Raw genomic sequence first — 18,488 nt, forward strand, 5'->3', positions numbered from 1 at the left:
GCAATTAGTGCTGGAAGTTTTCTGGGCATGCTCCTGATCTAGCCCTGGATGAACTCTTTTTGTATGATGTCTCACTCTTCTTGCACTGCCATCTTTAGTTCAGCCAGATTGTTGAAACCTCTGTGCCAAAGCTGACAACCAATCATGTCCCACACATGCCTAATAAGATTGAGGTCTGGATTCGTGGCTGGCCTTTCCAAAGTGGGAATGTTGACCTCCTGAAGAAACTGTACGATACATTGAGCAGCATGTGGTTTTTCATTATCGTGTGTAAGTACGGTATGAAGTTTTCGTCAAAAGCGAATGCAAATGGGAGAATTCCTCAATGTACCTGTGTGCCATGAGGGAGCTGTTCTCAGTGAGTATAAGATCGGTACGGTTATCTGAAGTCGCACCTCCCCACACCACCATGGAAGTTCCTCCAAACTGTGTAATCTCGGCAAAGGTACTCTTTTTTACGTCGCACCAACACAGATAGGTCTTATGGCGACGATGGGACAGGAAAGGTCTAGGAATGGGAAGGAAACGGCCATGGCCTTAATTAAGGTACAGCCCCAGCATTTGCCTGGCGTGAAAATGGGGAACCACGGAAAACCATCTTCAGGGCTGCCGACAGTGGGGTTCGAACCCACTGTCTCCCAAATACTGGATACTGGCTGCAATTAAGTGACTGCAGCTATCGAGCTCGGTCGACAAAGGTACAAGGGGCAAAGCGATCTCCTGCCCTTCTCTACAGAGTACGTGTCCCCACTGATCCTGTGTGAAATGTTCATGCACCTGCGTGAAATGAAAACAGTCTCTGTGGTGTTGTGGCAGAAGTGCTGGTCCTCTGGCTGGTTTTCTAGAGACTGAATTTGTCTCATGGAGCCTCCTTCTGCCTGTGTTCTCACTCACAGCTACATTGTGGACGTGCATCTGACTACTCTGAACCTCAACCCCTGTAAGATGTCGGTTCCTCAACACTTGAAGCCTCATAAAGTGATTTTTCAGGAAGAAGTGCACATAGGACTGCGCCGTGTTTTCTGTGGTAGGTATGACGATTCTGAAAACGTTTCATAGCCTGATGGATGCTTGTTGGAGACATATTCAAAACCTTTGCTACTGCTATCGTTCACCAACACTACCGCTTCTACGGGACTTAGAGGCATGTTGACGAGTTGTTTATGGCTCAGAAACCCTTCAGGGAATGCTCAGATATTGATCAATGAGTGTCAAGGGTCAATGAGTGTCAAGGGTGCAAGAGTGTCAATGCTGAAATAATGGTTTTCATAATTGGCACAACTGTATACTGTTTATAACTGGATATATGACATTAGAAGACTTTGCTCGTTCATAATGAGTTTGTGTATATTATTTGCCCACTACTTGCCATTAAACATGTATCCTCATAATTGTCTTATTTTTGACATCTTTGTGCTTATATAGGATTCCATCTCAGTGCAAGTGTATGGCCCCCACCAACAGTTGGCCAGGTCCGAGGTCAGTACAACGTTGCAGTGACTTTTGATAGGCGACGGATCACGTCATGCAACTGCACCTGCTCGTCGACTGCCTATTGGTGTTCCCATGTTGTTGCTGTGTGCTTGCACAGGATACATTTGGTAAGTAAATTGTTGTACTAGGACAATGTTATAGTTCTAAGATTCTGTAATGCCTCTTATGACTTAATCCCAATGATTTCATTTAAAAATATAATTTCTAGAAGGTGAGGGAAATAAATAAGCACACTTCTAAGTATTCAAGATAATTTTAAAAACCTTTTCAGATAGCTATCACAATGTAGATAAAATTATGAAGTAAGTTGAATCAAGAAATGCGTGCTTATTCTGCTCGTGATCAAGCCCCAGCATTTTATTTCTTGTGTATCATTGAATGGATCTTCTGGTGTTGTAAACTACAATCCTCCTTATTGCTATTTTGCGAGGCAAATTAGCCAGGGTTTGTCTCGTGAAGCCAACTTTCACCTAGATTCTGTCATCTTGGGAATTTGTAGTGGTGACTACATGCTATCTGACCTCCGCCTGACCACAGCTGTATTAAGTCTTTCCCTTTCATTCTTTCTGTGACTTTGCTTCATTTTTGTAAGGGTTGGAATTTTGGAACTCTTCATATATTTCTTCTTTGTTTAGTATGAAGGAAGGATGATTATCACGTATTTCTTCTTAAGGGATTTAATACTCTAAAAATCTTTAATTTTTGCATTTTTTAAACTTTTGATAGAACACATTTTGCATTGTGTCTCTCTCTCTATACCAATTTTCATGCAAAAATTGGAACTAATTTTTGTATTTTAGGGACGAGGTGTATACTCCAGTTAGAATGGCAGGGAGTCCAACACTGTGCTGTATCCGGCATGACGTGTCGTGACAAAATTTTTAGGGGGTTCACAACATTTTTGTTCATGTCTCAAATCAGCAAAAAAGTAACATACGTACATAAATCACTGAACTAAAAGTTCTTTGTATGGTCCTTTTTTCACAAATATTATGGTAGAACCCCTGTAACGAGGATAAATTTTATACTAGACTAATCTGTTAGTGTAGAACAAAACCAAACCCCATGGCCTACCAAGCGACCGCTGGTCAGCCTGGTGGCCTGCAGATTATGAAGTGTCGCGTGGTCAGGACGACGAATCCTCTCGGCTGTTATTCTTGGCTTTCTAGACCGGGGCCACCATCTCACCGTCAGATAGCTCCTCAGTTGTAATTATGTAGACTGATTGGACCTCGAACCAGTCCTCAAATCCAGGTAAAAATCCTTGACCTGGCTGGGAACCGAATCCGAGGCATCTGGGTAAGAGGCAAGTGCACTACTCCTACACCAAGGGGCCGGCTGTGCTAGTGTAGAACAAAAGTAAAATTCATAATAACTTTATTGCACTGCAAACACTGAAGGATGCGAGCACGATTCTTCGTTTTTAAAAAGCACGAAGGAGGTCACCTGGGTATGACGAGAAGCGTAGAAATAATGTGTACTGCATTTATAAGTCGATTTTAAAAAAATAATTGTTTCCGAATTGACCCAAATAGCCTCCATATTATCTCAGTTAATCAGGGTTCTACTGTATCACATGTTAATTATTCTTGTCTTGGAAATTATAGACAACACTAGCATAGGGAATTCAATACTCGTGTTTTTGTGTGCATGAGAATTTTCATGTTTATTTATTTTTGCACTCAAATGAGCAAGGTCTGTGCACCCAGCTGAATTTCATACACTTTTTTTTTGTTTTTTTTTTGTTTGTTGAACAATAAACAGCGTAAACAAAAAAGCGTATTCTTAGATCTACATCCACAGAGCCACTTGCATGTTTCATACACTTCTCTCTTAAACTTACGCCTATACTCGCGTTCGTCAGTTTTTGTAACTTTTTTGATAATCAAATTTAGTCTGTCTGGTCCAAGCCTTTTAATTTCTAACTTATCCTGATAGGCAATATTTTGCTGGTTAAAATTGTGTGAACTGAATTAATTTACTCTTGCACAAAGAATACCATGTTACAAACCATACAAACCGAGAAGCAAAAAACAACACTCAAATAAATTTCACTTGAAAAGATTTTCCAATCACAAGTTAAAAGCAAACTTCTTCCCGTGATTACGAACACCTGTTTACAAAGACCCAGAAAATGCCTATTCAGAATTACTAGCGAAATCTGCCGGTAATGTAATGCAATAGTAGCTCCTGGGAGGCTGTGGCTCACCGTAATAGGGGAGGTCAACTGTAATACTGCCACTGATTTGAGGGTGGCTCTAGACGGCAAGGCACGTACCTTACTGTGCTCCTCGCAAATGGGAATATCAGTGCATAAACCATGGTGTCATCTGCTTTGCGCATGCGTATAGTCTTCAGCACAATAGCGTATTACCCAGTGTGCTCGCTACACTGACAGTCAAAACGAACAACTGTCAGGGTAACGGAGTTTCGATATAAGTCAAATGCTTTCGATCGATTGTCGAAATCAGGTTGAAAGAAAGGAAAGTTGTAAATTATCCATGAATGCATAAAGATGTATTAAAACTGGGTATTCATGTGCTCATGTGCTCCTGAGAGCCCACCGCCACTGGTGTTGTTTTAGTCTCTTCATCAAATAAAAAAAGAATCAAGCTATTGCTTGCTATTCATAACTTAATTGAATGATACACCATTTTGCAGAATGCTTTAGATGTAACAGTTCTCAAGGATGAACTAAAATGGTCATATTTATTAAAAAATGACTGTGTTACATTGAAAGACCATGAGAGAAACCTATACTCTGAAAAATTAAAATTTGAATTTTTTAGAACTGTGTATTAATGCACCTGTTAATGTCATGCTGGTTCATCCTCTGGATGAAAATCTCAGTTTAAGAGAAAAGTGAAAAATTGTCTGCTTCTGCTTTACTTTTGAGGCAAGTGGCTCATACGCCGTTTTAATAATCTTGAAACCTCCTTTGTTCATTTCATGTAAATGAATTACATACAGTGTGTCCAGTTGATTGTATAATAAAATGAAAATTAATGTCTTGAGAAGTCTTGGCTGCACACGCGCACGCCTGGTGGCCCGATATCGAAAGCGATCTGCCACTTTTCTCATGCCGCCTGTGCCATCGTCACATAGTCACAGTTGAAACTCCAGCCAAAAACAAGGCTAACAGACAACTAGCGCAACACGTGTTGTGTTGTTCAGCTGTTTGAGATGTGTCCAATCTTCAAAGAAGATTAATTAAAAATTCACACGTTAAATTCAGCATTCGAGCAGCTATCGCAAATGCTTGCATCTGCAATACAACAAAACACTTGGAGTAAGGTGGAATACAGTTTCGATGCATGTCTTACCTTTAATGGTGCGCATATCGAGGTGTATTAAAAGAACCCACCCATTTTGAGTTTCTGTACTTGTAGGAAAAAACTGCCAATAATTCTCTATCCTCAAGATGTTCATATTACACATTCAAGCTGGACACCCTCTATATAATGTCTCCAAAGCCCCATCGACTTGCGACTTGGAACATGGAATCCTTGGGTTCTTTGGAGTTTTTGAATTATTCTGTGAATAGTGATTGAAAACACCTTTACCTCCTCCTGTATGATACTTGTTATCTTGTATTCTGAGAATCGGTGACGATTACATGCACTGCATAAAATGTGTATCCCACATATAACTATAGCTTTCGAGAGTACTTAGGGAACAAGGAAGGAATTATCTCTTTATTGCACACAACTAAACTGTAAGTTTCTTTCCTATTGCTGTTGTAAAAATTAAACTGACTTTTAAGGCACTTCCATGGGTAGGTTTCCCTACAATCCCCATTTTAAATTTCATTTCGTATGTGACTGACATTCAGACTTTTATCTTTATTTTGATATGCATTTCCATTCAACTTTTCCCTTCATTTAAAAAAAAAAAAAAATTTGTTTATTGTCGCTTTAACTTAGGTCATATTGTGACATTCATAATTATGCATAGAAGAATAATTACATTGATTACATAGAGTTACAATTGCAAAAATAACAATAGTTCATATTGATCAGATAGTGATTACATGTCATTAAATAGATTTGTTTATCTAAGAAACTTAATGATGTTTTTACACTGAGTACCTTCGTTCATGATGTCACATACACTAGTATTCCGATTTAAGTTACACAAATGTCTTTGTTGATCGTATAGATAGCATTCTAGTAAAACGTGGTCAACAGTTATTCTTTTTTTTTAACGGGTGTCACATATTGGTGGAGGTTTCTTAGAGAAGATATGAGCATGAGCCAGTTTGCTATGGCCTATACATATTCTAGTAATGAGCACTTGTTCTCGACATTGGAGGAATGAAACATTAAATTTATCTGTAGATCCACACCCGATATCATGGAGTCGTGGGGGTTGTTTCCGTGTCCAGTCAGTTAACCATTGTTTTTAGATCTTTGTAGTAAGAAAAATAGCAACATCTGTATGGGGAATTAGAAAGTTTGGATCATGTAGAGGAAGACGAGTTGCTTGTTCAGCTGATATGTCAGCTTTTTCATTGCCTTTTATTCCCTTATGTGTTCTTTATTTTTCGCAGTATTGTAAGTCTGCAGTATGTCTTGGACTAGTGTATTTGAGGACTGTGCATTTTGAATGAGTGTTACTGTTGATAAAGAATCACTAAGGATTAAAAAAGGTTCTTTTTTGGGGAACTCTTTACGGATTCCATAGTTTTTAGGATAACATACAGTTCACATGTGAATATGGAGCATGTAGCCAGTAGTGCATATATCATTGTGTGATCGGGGTAGACAACAGCAGAGCCATTACCATATTTGGGTTTAGAGCCATCAATGTATAGGAGTGTGTCTGGGCAGACTTTTACAATTTTCAGATAGCATTTTTTAAAATACGGTACTGTCATTTGTTTCTTTATTGAATTCACTTAAATCTAATATTATTGGTGGGGGTTCAGCTTTCCATAGAAGGAATGTGATGTCTTTTTTTTAGTTATTGAAGCAGTCGTAGAAACTGAAGAATTAATTTCCTGTAAGTATTGCATAAACCTAATGTGGACGTGTATATTTCTCTTTTGTTGTGGGGAATAGCATTGAGGCAGATAGAGTGGGAAAACATAAGCATGTGCTCTAGAGTGTGGAGAGGTTGCTTAGTTGTTAGTCAGTTGTTCATTAGCTTTTTTCCCTTCTTATTTGTGATGGACTTTCTTACTTTTGGTCCATTTTTGTTTACTCTGTGTTGCATTTTAACCTAGTTATGTACTGTAGCATTTTGGTTGTTTTTATTTTCTTACAATTTATGTTTCCTTCCTGACTGACATGAGGTAATATGTGATGTGATTTTAAGTATGAACGAGACCCTCATTCTCCCTTCTTATGTTTCATCTCTGGGAGCTTTCTATTTCTATTATGAACTATTCTGTAGAATTCCTCTGTGATTATGAATTTGTGAATTCTATGGTTTCAATTATCTGGAACCCTTGTTAATTTCCATTTGAATACCAAGAATTATTTTTGGTGAATCTGAGGTTAGTGTTTATGAATTTACTGTCAAAATTGGATACTATGTTGAGTACATTTGGTTGGGCATCAAGCAAATTTTATACTGCCGAGTCCAATACAGAGCTGTGTTGCTCTCAGCCCATTGTGTTGTGCCTGTGTTTGAGTGGCTATGTTCTTGTATGTTTGGGTCAAGTCTCATATCACTCTTTAATTTCTGTTCTTTAATTTTTGCTATGCCTTAACCTATTAGTTTATTTGAACATTTAGTTTAGTTTTTCTTTGAGTTAAAAAATTCACTAATAACATCAGACATCATACATGTGGCTCCCTTTGTTTTTTGCTGGGCTGAATACTTCAGCCTCTCATGGGACTAAATTCCGGCACCTCGGCGTTTCCAAACATGGTAAAAGTAGTTAGTGGGACGTTAAGCCAATAACATTAATTAATTCTCTGTATTTCTGTCAACAGTTTTATTCCACATTCTGTCATTTTATACTCTGCAAATATATACACTATTGTCCAAAAGTTAAGCATAATCACTAAACAAGGCCATACTGCCTGATAGGAATGTCAGACGGATTGCTGAACAAACGGAAGCTGACTCACGTACCATATGTCACACAACTTGTCCAAAAGAAAACAGTGTCAGAAAGGTTCTGATAGCTAAGGTACACCTTTGGCAACAACTAACAAAATCTTGGCAATGTCTTCCACACACACACACACAAAAAAAAAAGCTGTTAATAGGGTGATAGGGTGTACAGTTATTCCTAACAGCCACACATGCTTCACAGCGACATGGCATGCACTCTATCATATGGTTGAAGAGCTCTTGTGGCAGTCGATCCCATTCCTCCGAAAGGGCAATGCGAAGGTTTTGGAGGGTCTTTGGTGGAGGCTGACGGGATGCAATTCACCTCCCCAGTGCATCTCAGGCATGTTCTGTAGGATTCAGATCTGCAGACCTCGCTGGCCAATCCATGCGATGAATGTCTTCCTCAGCCAGAAATTCATCCACCAGAGCAGCGCGTGCGGTCGGGCATTATCGTCCATTAAGAGGAAGTCTGGACTAACTGCACCTCTGAAGAGTCGAACATGTAGTCTCAGTACCTCATCCCTGTATCTCAGAGCGTTAACAGCGTTCCTCGGACCACCCATGAAGATGTGCAGGTCCGTATGGCCATTCAACATATTGCCGCCGCACACCATAACACCACCACCACTACCATACTGGTCCTGTTCCACGATGTTTCTGTGGTTGTATCGGCTACCCGCTTCTCTCCAGATTAATGTGCGTTGGGAATCGTTCTGCAAACTAAAGTGGGATTCGTCTGTGAAGAGCATATGCCTCCAATCATTCATGGTCCAGTTTCGATGTTGACGTCTCCACAGTAAACGGGCCCGTCTCTGTGTTGGAGTGAGCGGGATGCACACCGCTGGATGTGAGGCAAACAGCCCTGATGTTCTGAGCCTCCGGTACACAGTTTACTGGGAAACGGCAACCCCTGAGACGGCTGCAAGCTCCGCCGACAATTGTCTTGCAGGTGCACTCCGATTTTGTCGGGCGGTTAAGGCCACATATCGGTCCTGCTGTGGGGAGGTTACTCTTGGTCGACCTGGTACTGGCCTACGACTAACATCTCCTGTGTCTTGAAATGCCTCCAAAGCCTGGAAATGACACTTTGTGGCTCATTCAAGGATATGGCGACTTTGGTCTTTGTCTGGCCTACTTCCAGGCAGCCGAGCATTCTACCCTGCTAAACGGGGTCCAAATGGCGTCATTGTGCGATTATGTTGTCACGTTCACCATAAGGCTACAAACCGCAGACTATAACAGGGCAAACATGACTGAGGGAATATGGGACGCAGGCACTGGTTGTGTTTACCTTGCGGTTACGCCGCTAGTCAAAGCAGAGCGAACTCGTAAGTTTGGTAGGTGCATTTGTGGTCTATTTCCTGTTGCCCTGCTTACTCGTAACGTTTGCTTAACTTTTGGACACTAGTGTATATCCTCCTATTCAGCCCTTGAGTAACACTTTAAATCGCAGTCGAATATCTTGGAACTTGAAAATAAGAGCAGTGAGTATGATATGGAAATAAGATTTTCCAAGACTATAGTGATGTTAGTAGGTAAGAAACCTAAGAGAACAGGACTGGAACAGGTAGATACTTTCAAGTATTTAGGTTGTGTGTTCTGCCAGGATGGTAGTATAGTAAGTGAGATTAAATCAAGGTGCAGCAAAGCTGCTGCAGTGAGTTCGCAGTTGCGATCAACAGTGTTCTGTATAAAAGAAGTCAGCTCCCAAACGAAACTATCTTTACAGTGTTCTGTTTTTAGCCCAACTTTGCTGTACAGGAGTGAAAGCTGGGTGGACTCAGGATATCGTAATCATAAGTTAGAAATAACAGTCATGAAAGTAGTGAGAATGTTCGCTGGTACAAACAGGTGGAAACAGTAGGAGGAGGGTACTCGGAATGTAGAGATAAAGGATAGGTTAGGAATTAACTCAATCGATGAGGCTGTGCGTATGAACCGGCTTTGGTGGTGGGGTCATCTGAAGTGAATGGAGGATAGGTTACCTAGGAGAATGATGGACTCGGTCATGGAGGGTAAGAGAAGTAGAGGAATACCATGATGACAGTGGTTAGACTTGGTTGTTTTTTTTTTTTTTTTTTTTTCCTAGGGCTTTACATCGCACCGACACAGATAGGTCTTATGGCGACGATGGGATAGGAAAGGCCTAGGAGATGTGAAGGAAGCGGCCGTGGCCTTAATTAAGGTACAGCCCCAGCATTTGCCTGGTGTGAAAATGGGAAACCACTGAAAACCATCTTCAGGGCTGCCGATAGTGGGATTCGAACCTACTATCTCCCGGATGCAAGCTCACAGCCACGCGCCTCTACGCGCACGGCCAACTCACCCGGTAGACTTGGTTTCTGATGATTTAAAGATAACAGAATGGTGCCTCAAAGTTAGTTACAAATAGAGTATTTTAACAGCGGTTAGTAAAATCACAGAGGCTTACAGACTGGACACATGTATGCATACAGTCTCATCCATCGAGTTAATTCCTAACTTAGCCTTCGTATCTTAATTCCAAGTACCCTCCTACCATTGTGCCCACTGTTTGTACCAGCAAACATTCTCGCTGCTTTCATGTCTGTTACTTCTAGTTTATAAATACGATACCCTGAGTCTTTCTGTTTGTACTTTTTGAATATTAATTTGATACCGTACTTTGTTTTTACAATGGAGACAATAAATATTAGCCTATTTGGGGTTTAGTTTAATTTTTGTTTAATCATTTGTTTGTTCATTTGTTGCATTATCATGTGAGAATGGATTGGTGGATTTTTATGAAACTTGTATTTAGTTCTTGGATAAGGGTGAGTGGAATCTTAGCTAGAGTGGGGCGTTCAGGAGGGGCTTTAAACATAAAACTTGATGCGTCTCTTTTACGGTTGGTTTTACAGGAAAATTGCTCATGTCAAAATTTATATAGAATATATTTTACAAACTGTGTTGTTCTATACCCATTAATAATGATATGGTGAAAATAAGGGAACTGTCGGTGTCGGTCATATGGAGGAAGTCCAAGAGCAGATATCTTACTCTTTGGAGAGTTGCTGTTGAAATCATTATGGCAACCTTCAAAGGCTTTGTACATTTGGTTTTAGTATTACTTTGTTTTTATACCTGAAGGAAGAGATAAAATCAAGAGCAGCAATGATGTTAAGAAAGGTGAAACTGTGACGTGTCACCACACAGGACCGGGATGCAAGTAAGCCATGACAAGCCGCTAACAGTCACATGGTTCACCTGCGTGCCTCAGAATCTCAGGGACAGCTTGAGGGGTTGACAAATATGTAATCATGCACGTTATTCAGTTGGAAGAACTTACTCTAAACGTAAAGTTATATCTTGATTGTAAGATGTAAGGTACAACACACTTCTCACTGAGCATGGCTAGGGTAAACCGAAACCAGCTAGTTTACTGGCATCAGTTGATAGTATTGTGTGTTCACTTTTTTAGTCCAGACCCAAACAAGACGCTTTATTGATATTGAATGTTTAATTTAATTAGATGTCTGGGTGGCAACAGAAATTCTAGATAGTTCCTTTAACTATATTATTCTGAATGTTTTCTTAATGAAATTGTTTGTACAGCCTACACAGGTGTGCCTGCGTGCTCCTGTGAGTGAATCTCTGTCACGGCTTCATCGGGAGCAACTCCAAAAGTTTGCTCAGTACCTTATCAGTGAACTTCCCCAACAGATCCTGCCGACAGCTCAACGTTTGCTCGATGAGTTGCTTTCTTCCCAGCCCTCGGCAATCAATTCGGTGAGTGATTTTTAGTTTTTATATTATCATATTCCGCATAATTTGATGTAATCATTATGTGCATTTGGTTCTGTCTTCAGAAGTATTTGTTTGCTGATCCTGAATTTTTGAATGTGGTACACTCAATGAATGAATGCCGAATGAGGGGATGGTAAATAAACACACAACTGGTAGAGTTTGGTGAAATATGAATTGTTTACCAACTAGACAGGCACTTCTCACTATTTATTCAGCCTGACACGTACAAGCTAAAACACTTGCCCTACACACAGTTCAGCAACTGTCACTTGGACCCTAGGGCAGTTCGCAGTTAATCTCACTGTACGACTATAGCAGCCGCACATTTCACAGTTTGCGCATGCGCAACACAGTCTTTCAAATCTGTACATGGTGCACAGCCTGCAAACTCATGGCGGTCTTTGTGCACTGTTCTCTATATGTCATTACAGACAGCACTTTGCCTGCATTGTCCGCTTGCTGATCCATTGCTCCACAGCTGTACACTCACTTCCCAGCACCATCTCTTTGACAGAATAAATAGCACACCTTGGCCCAAACTGAACAGTCTCCAGCTTGTCCAGTCCGGCCAGCCCTTCCAGATACTTCATGGGACTAGAAGCCCCTGGAATTCTCTGGAACCACAAATCTCTGAGCTCATCTCGTGCCATCAGGGGGTCCTATGATGAGACGACGGAGCACCGACAATAGTGGTGACAGAAGAGGCGTTGGCCTTGCACACATGGCTCTTCTGTGACTGGTTGCTGCACCGGCAAGAGGTCAGGGCCTGAACTCGGTGACTTTACTTGCAGCCGGTCCAAGCTAAGGTCTTACATTAAAATGGTAGTCCCCATCACACTTCTTTTTCCTTAATATGGTGCTGGGTGATTCAAATGGACAACCATCTTCCACCATTGGAGTGGCCGCCAGTTCCCGTAGATGTTGTCGTTGATCCTGGTGATGACAGTGTCTTGACCTTTCCATAGCGAGTGAAGCTTCAATGATTTCTCTTTTGTCTGCGCAGGATAGTACAACCAAACCTGGTCGCCTTTCTGGAAGGCCACAGTGTTTGCTACCATGTCATAGCAGGCTTTCATTCTATCGCTGGCTACCCTAGGATGATGTTGGGAGTAGTTGTGAATCTCGTTGAGCCAGTCCACTAATTACCACATGTATTCCATCGCTGGCTGCTTCTGATCCAGTGCTGATCCAATTATGAGATTGCATGGCAGTCGTAGGTCCCTCCCAAATACCATGTTGACATGTGTCATGTCCATCGTCTCGTGGGTGGACGCTTAAAAGGCCATCATGCAGAGTGAAATCCTCTCATCCCAGTCTCTTTGGTGCACCAAAACCATCTTTCTGAGGTGCTCATCAGTGGTCTTTACGAAGCTCTCTATCATCAACAATAAATAAGGGTGTTTTAATTTGTTCCACCTATTCAGTACTTATATTTTCACTTATAGTGGTTACATAAATAGATTCTTAGTTACATGGGACATGTTTCGCCCTCAATTAAGGGCATCTTCAGCCTAAACACAATCATCAACAATACAACTAAATTAAAAGTGGAAGTTAAAAGTTTAGTCAGTTATTAAAATTCGGAACATAAAAATGTGAATAGTGATTCAATATATAAAGATGCCAATGGAAAACTGTCTTATGATTAAACCATAATCTTGTTGGTGACTAAAACTTCTTCTATTAAAATTCTAATTAAAAACGACATGAGGGCGTGAACACAAGCATAAACTTGATTGTCATGAATACAATCTTTCCAAGGCCGCTGATGAAATTCGTCAGCAAGTGAAACAGAAGCATCTGTTGAAAAATTGTAAGTGGCCCTTAGTACCAGTAGGTAATAAAAATCTACTGACATTTTCTGGCATGGTTTCAGTTATTTTTATTACCTACCGGTGCTAAGGGCCACTTACAATTTTTCAACAGATGCTTCTGTCTCACTAGCTGACGAATTTCATCAGCGGCCTTGGAAAGATTGTATTCAGTTTATGCTTGTGTTCACGCCCTCATGTCGTTGGCTTTATATTATTACCACTTTGGTTTTCCACTAATATTTTACATGAACTGTTTTTAATTAGAATTTTAATAGAAGTTTTAGTCTCCGACAAGATTATGGTTTAATCATAAGACAGTTTTCCATTAGCATCTTTATATATTGTATCACTTTTCACATTTTTATGTTCCGAATTTTAATAACTGACTAAACTTTTAACTTCCACTTTTAATTTAGTTGTATTGTTGATGATTGTGTTTAGGCTGAAGATGCCCTTAATTGAGGGCGAAACATGTCCCATGTAACTAAGAATCTATTTATGTAACCACTATAAGTGAAAATATAAATATTGAATAGGTGGAACAAATTAAAACACCTTTATTATTGTTGAACTTTAAAATTTTCAATACGGACCTAAAATGAGGTTTATAACATGTAATGCTCTCTATCATGCCGTCCAGCTGAGGGTTCTTCCGAACACCAAGACGTTGCAGAACTTCCTGCATCAGTCTTGATTCAAAGTTCCTGCCCTGGTCGCTGTGGAGTTCCCTTGGTACACTGAAGCAGCGGAAGAAGTTTTTCCATTAAGGCATCAGCAACTGTCGATGCCTCTTGGTTAGGGATACCTTAGACCTCTGGCCACTTCTCAAAGTAATCCATGGCCAGGTGTAGGTAGCGATTCCCGGCACTGGATTCTGGGAATCCCTTAGTTGGCAGAGCAGATAAAGTGCCACCTGCCAATACCCAGCCATATAGACCAAAGTTGAAAACCAGATGTGTCCAGGATGTCATACATTCAGGGTAATGGTAAGCAGTCCTTATTTGTGGTGTCATTCAACTTTCGGAAATTGACGTAGACATACAGCTTACAATTCTTCTTGTCCAGCATCACTGGTGATGACCACGGGCTATTTTGACTCCTCGATGACTCCACTGCTCCTTCATGTCATCTAGTATCTGGTTGATTTCTGCCTTCTTTGCCAGGGTTACTCTCTGGGGTGGTTACCGCATTGGGATAGCATCCCCGGTGTTGATGCGATGGCACACCCTGCCCGTCCTTTTATAGTCGCCTACAGGAACAGTGTAGATGTCCCAGAACTCGTTGATTAGTTCCTTTAGCTCCGTGAGCTCTCCCACCTCAAGGCGTTTCCCAGCATCGGAAATAATCCGTCTCCAAGCCACCCATCAGCAATCTAGCTGTCATTGCTCCGCTCAGCGACCACATCTAATGTGAAGCAAGGGGATGTTAGTAACAGCGCTGATGAATCCCTCGCCTTGTCGGCCCTTAATTATTTCCCTGATCAGGGGCTGATCCCACACGACAGTTCCTCTGCAGAGGGCTGTGCTTGTTGCAGTTTCAGCAGGTGATCTCGCAGGGGCCTCAGCGTCTCAGTGGTGATGTGAAACCCTCTAATTGAGAACATTCTATGATCTAAACATTTTTTCTCAAGCAGGCTAGATATATTATACAACCAGAGAAATTTTCTCCTGGGCTTTTGCTAGTTGTAATATTAGAATTCTGCAGAAGTAAGTTTTATTTTTTCCTGCCGGGCTGAGTGGCTCAGACGGTTGAGGCGCTGGCCTTCTAACCCCAACCTGGCAGGTTCAATCCTGGCTCATTCTGGTGGTATTTCAAGGTGCTCAAATACGTCAGCCTCGTGTCTGTAGATTTACTGGCACATAAAAGAACTCCTGTGGGACTAAATTCCGGCACCTCAACGTCCCTGAAAACCGTAGAAGTAGTTAGCGGGACATAAAGCAAATAACATTGTTATTCTTTTTTTGCCATTCATGAAATGTCTTAACTTACATTGGTATATCCTTTTCACTATTCTTATTTGCTTAAACATTAAAAAAAAAAACTGAATTTATAGTATATTGGTCTTTGTGCCTAGGAAAAGTGCTATGTGATAGTATTTCAGCTTAGAACTCTGACCAGCAGGGTTCTGTCATCTTAAGGTTCAGTATTTTATAAACTATAACAATATATTTTCATTCTAAGTGATGAATGTGCTGGGGGTTAGTATTTATTCCCTTAACATTGTCACATAATGACAATATATTGATAAATTTTGCTCTTCAGGTTTACTATAGCTTATTGATATTGTAGGTATGTGGTGCCCCAGACCCAACTGCAGGAGCTTCAGCCAATGATCAGACATCTTGGTATTTGGATGAGAAGACTCTCCATGACAATATTAAGAAGATACTCATAAAATTTTGTGTTCCAGCACCTATTGTGTTCAGGTAAGTGAAGAATGTTCTTACTAGAAATGCCTTGAAGATTGGACATCTGAAAATGAAGTCTACATTTGACAGCAGTTTTTCTTGAGTGTATTGAGATATACATTTGTGCATAAGTTTTTCACCCCTTTAATTGTAGGATTCTGTTGTGAAAGAGTTGCTATCAAAAGTAGGTCATCGTTCGTAGGCTCCATACAGAATGGTCATTATAAATTAAATGCTTTTTACATTGTGTTTTTGAAAGTATTCATCTGGAATGTTTTACTGTGTGGGAGTGAAACATGAACAATAAGTGCTGCAGATAGGAAGAAAACCACAGGACTTTGAAATGTGGTGTTATAGAAGAATGCAGGTGAAGTGGGTCAGTTAAAGCCATGAACTGAGTAGGTGTGAAGAAAACGACTTGGCAATATTTGATTCGAAGAACAGATAGGTTTTTTGGTGGAACTTGTTCATTAAGCTTTTGTTGGAGGTATGGGATAAATATGGCTGAGGAAGAGCAGGTAATCAGTATGACAAACAATTAGAGTAGATTTAGGACACACTAGTTATGTAGCGATGGTGTGGAGAATGCATTTAACTAGACCAATGGGCAATACCTTAATGTTCACAGTAGTTCTTCAGAAGGCCGGAGAGCAGCACACAAACAGAATGTGAGGTGTTACCTGATCCGGAATGAGACGTAAGGAAACGTGATTAAAGCAGCTTGCAAGACAATACAATGCAAAAAAACAGCGAAAAGCAAATAAGAAAAATCATGTATCCACGCTCATGTCTATTACACAGAAAACCAGAAACAATAGTATAATAGTAACAAACACCAATAACTGTGTTACTGGATAAATCTGAATATATTAACAAAATCACTGAACAAAAAAAAAGGGATATATTTTTTCCAATGCAAAAAAATATACTAGTTAAATTAATCCAAAACTACTTATCCTGGGAGTGCTACCTAAAATTCATAAGGACTCTTGCCCAGTAAGACAAATGGAAAATTTCAAAACTATGTACATTTGCAAGGTAAGCAGAGCACTCCACAAAATTCTTGAGAAATAAATATTCGTGAAGAATGACAGATTAGGCAAAGGTACAGTAAAACTGGAAAACAGAATTAATTGTCATCGTTGAACCCCCTGCAGTATAGACTCCCAGTTCCCTCCGCTACTGTCTCAGATGGTGAAGCCATCTCTTTCAGCGTACATGTTTCTGGATTGTATGTGAGAATGGGCACAAAGTAAAACAGAGAGACTAAATCCCTCTGGACTAAGCGTTGGGACAGGGTTCACTCAGCCGTGTGAGACCACATGAGGAGCTGTCCAGACCCATCAAGAGAGCCAAGCAATACCGCTGACCACATGGCACTCCAGCAGGGGCGGTTTCTCCATAAGGTTGTAGGTTTGCGCTACCCCCATTACATTTTTATGTTTATTTTAGGTAAAGTTTTATCATTTGGATTACTCAACTACTGTATTTTCATTCAGCAAGACAAACCTTTCAAGAGCTTGAAAGAGCAAATATTGACTACAGGAGACTACAAGATGTTCACTGCACGAGCCGAAAAGTTTGCAGCGGGAAGTCAACCTGAGGTAGGATGAAACTTGGGCTGCTCGAGGGGTGCGCGGGGCTGCTAGAAGTATGCTTTTTGGCTGCTAGAGGGGTGCGCGGGGAGAGGAAAAGATAGGCGTGGCTTCTTATACATTGCTTAAATGGAGGTTTATCAACCTGGCTCCTCCTACCACGGCCGACTGGATCCCTCGCTGCGCTAAGGAGCTACCTAGAGCGACGCATCAAATCGCCCGTGCTCCTACGCAACCAACTACTAGCGAAGTCGCTAGAGACCGTTGCTGCTCAATGTGAGATTCTGTTATAGAACAGGAGTGTCATCTAGCGACACCGGATGGAAGTTCATCTGCTGGATCACGGCCGGTTGGATCCCTCGCTGCGCTCGGTAAGGAGCTAGCTGGAGCTATTCGTCCTGGCTAGAGCGATGCATCAAGTCGGCCGTGGCTGGATATATAACTAATGTCTAAATTTGATAATAAAAACCGCCATTTCTTTCAATATAGTCATGAGCTTTGTTATGTGCGTACAAGCTAAGTAGATTATGGATTTCATTGTGTAAACATTCGTGTCAGCATGTGTGTTTTTATTATTGTGCATTTTTATCAGTTAGTGGTATTTTGCCAGATCATGAATTCGGTGCAGTCTTTAATGTCTAGGCCGTTTCCGCAATGGACTGCCGAGGAACAATCCGAGGTGAAATGAATGGGAAGGCCCACGCGACGTTTAATTTCGAAACCAGATACTTTACAAAAGGATATTTTTTCAATACCGGAATTAGGCTACCTCAAAGTGTTTCATTTCAGTATGGTAAAAGAGTTTTTAAATGAAAAAATGTTAATGCGTTATAGTAATATTCCTGAAAATAGAAATGTAAAATGTTTGTTTTATTTTTAATAATAAAAAAGTATTGTTGATGTATCTAGATTTGAAAATTAGCCTGTAATCATATTATATCATTGGTAAAAATTGTGCACCACTGAACTTTTAAACCACCAGCCACCACTGCACTCCAGTATCTGAAAGAGAGAGATTCCAGTAAGACACCAAGCACCCCACACAAGGTTGCCATGACTGTTATCTACCAGCTTCCATACAGACATAGATGTCTTGCTCACTTTCATACATTTGAATCCTCCAGACTGGCCATTTCTCACTAATTTTGGATTTTAAAATTAAATACTAGTTTTGAACTTAGATAATTTTTTATTTCACTATATTTGAGTTCATACTTTTTACTTCATATCTGTAAAAGTTGTTATACAATTGATAGATCCCTTACCATGGAAATAGTGGAATGAAATTTGTAGGTATATTTGATACTTTATGCTGCTCAGAATTGTTTGTACAAGAGATACATCTT

At 40.5% G+C, this 18,488-nt stretch overlaps 1 protein-coding gene across 3 annotated transcripts in view; it reads left to right on the forward strand.

The window, feature by feature from the left end:
* The window catches only part of Dora (Dorado), a 641,834-nt gene that overhangs the window by 448,292 nt on the left and 175,054 nt on the right, over window positions 1-18,488 (forward strand). For all 3 annotated transcript variants that reach the window (XM_067152778.2, XM_067152780.2, XM_067152779.2), the window contains exons 3-5: window positions 1,426-1,601; window positions 11,134-11,307; window positions 15,429-15,565. In XM_067152778.2, the coding sequence (XP_067008879.2) occupies window positions 1,426-1,601; window positions 11,134-11,307; window positions 15,429-15,565 (487 nt within the window). The remainder of the gene's footprint in view (window positions 1-1,425; window positions 1,602-11,133; window positions 11,308-15,428; window positions 15,566-18,488) is intronic.

The sequence above is a fragment of the Anabrus simplex genome, chromosome 8, assembly GCF_040414725.1.
Source record: "Anabrus simplex isolate iqAnaSimp1 chromosome 8, ASM4041472v1, whole genome shotgun sequence".
In the NCBI taxonomy this organism is placed as follows: domain Eukaryota; kingdom Metazoa; phylum Arthropoda; class Insecta; order Orthoptera; family Tettigoniidae; genus Anabrus; species Anabrus simplex.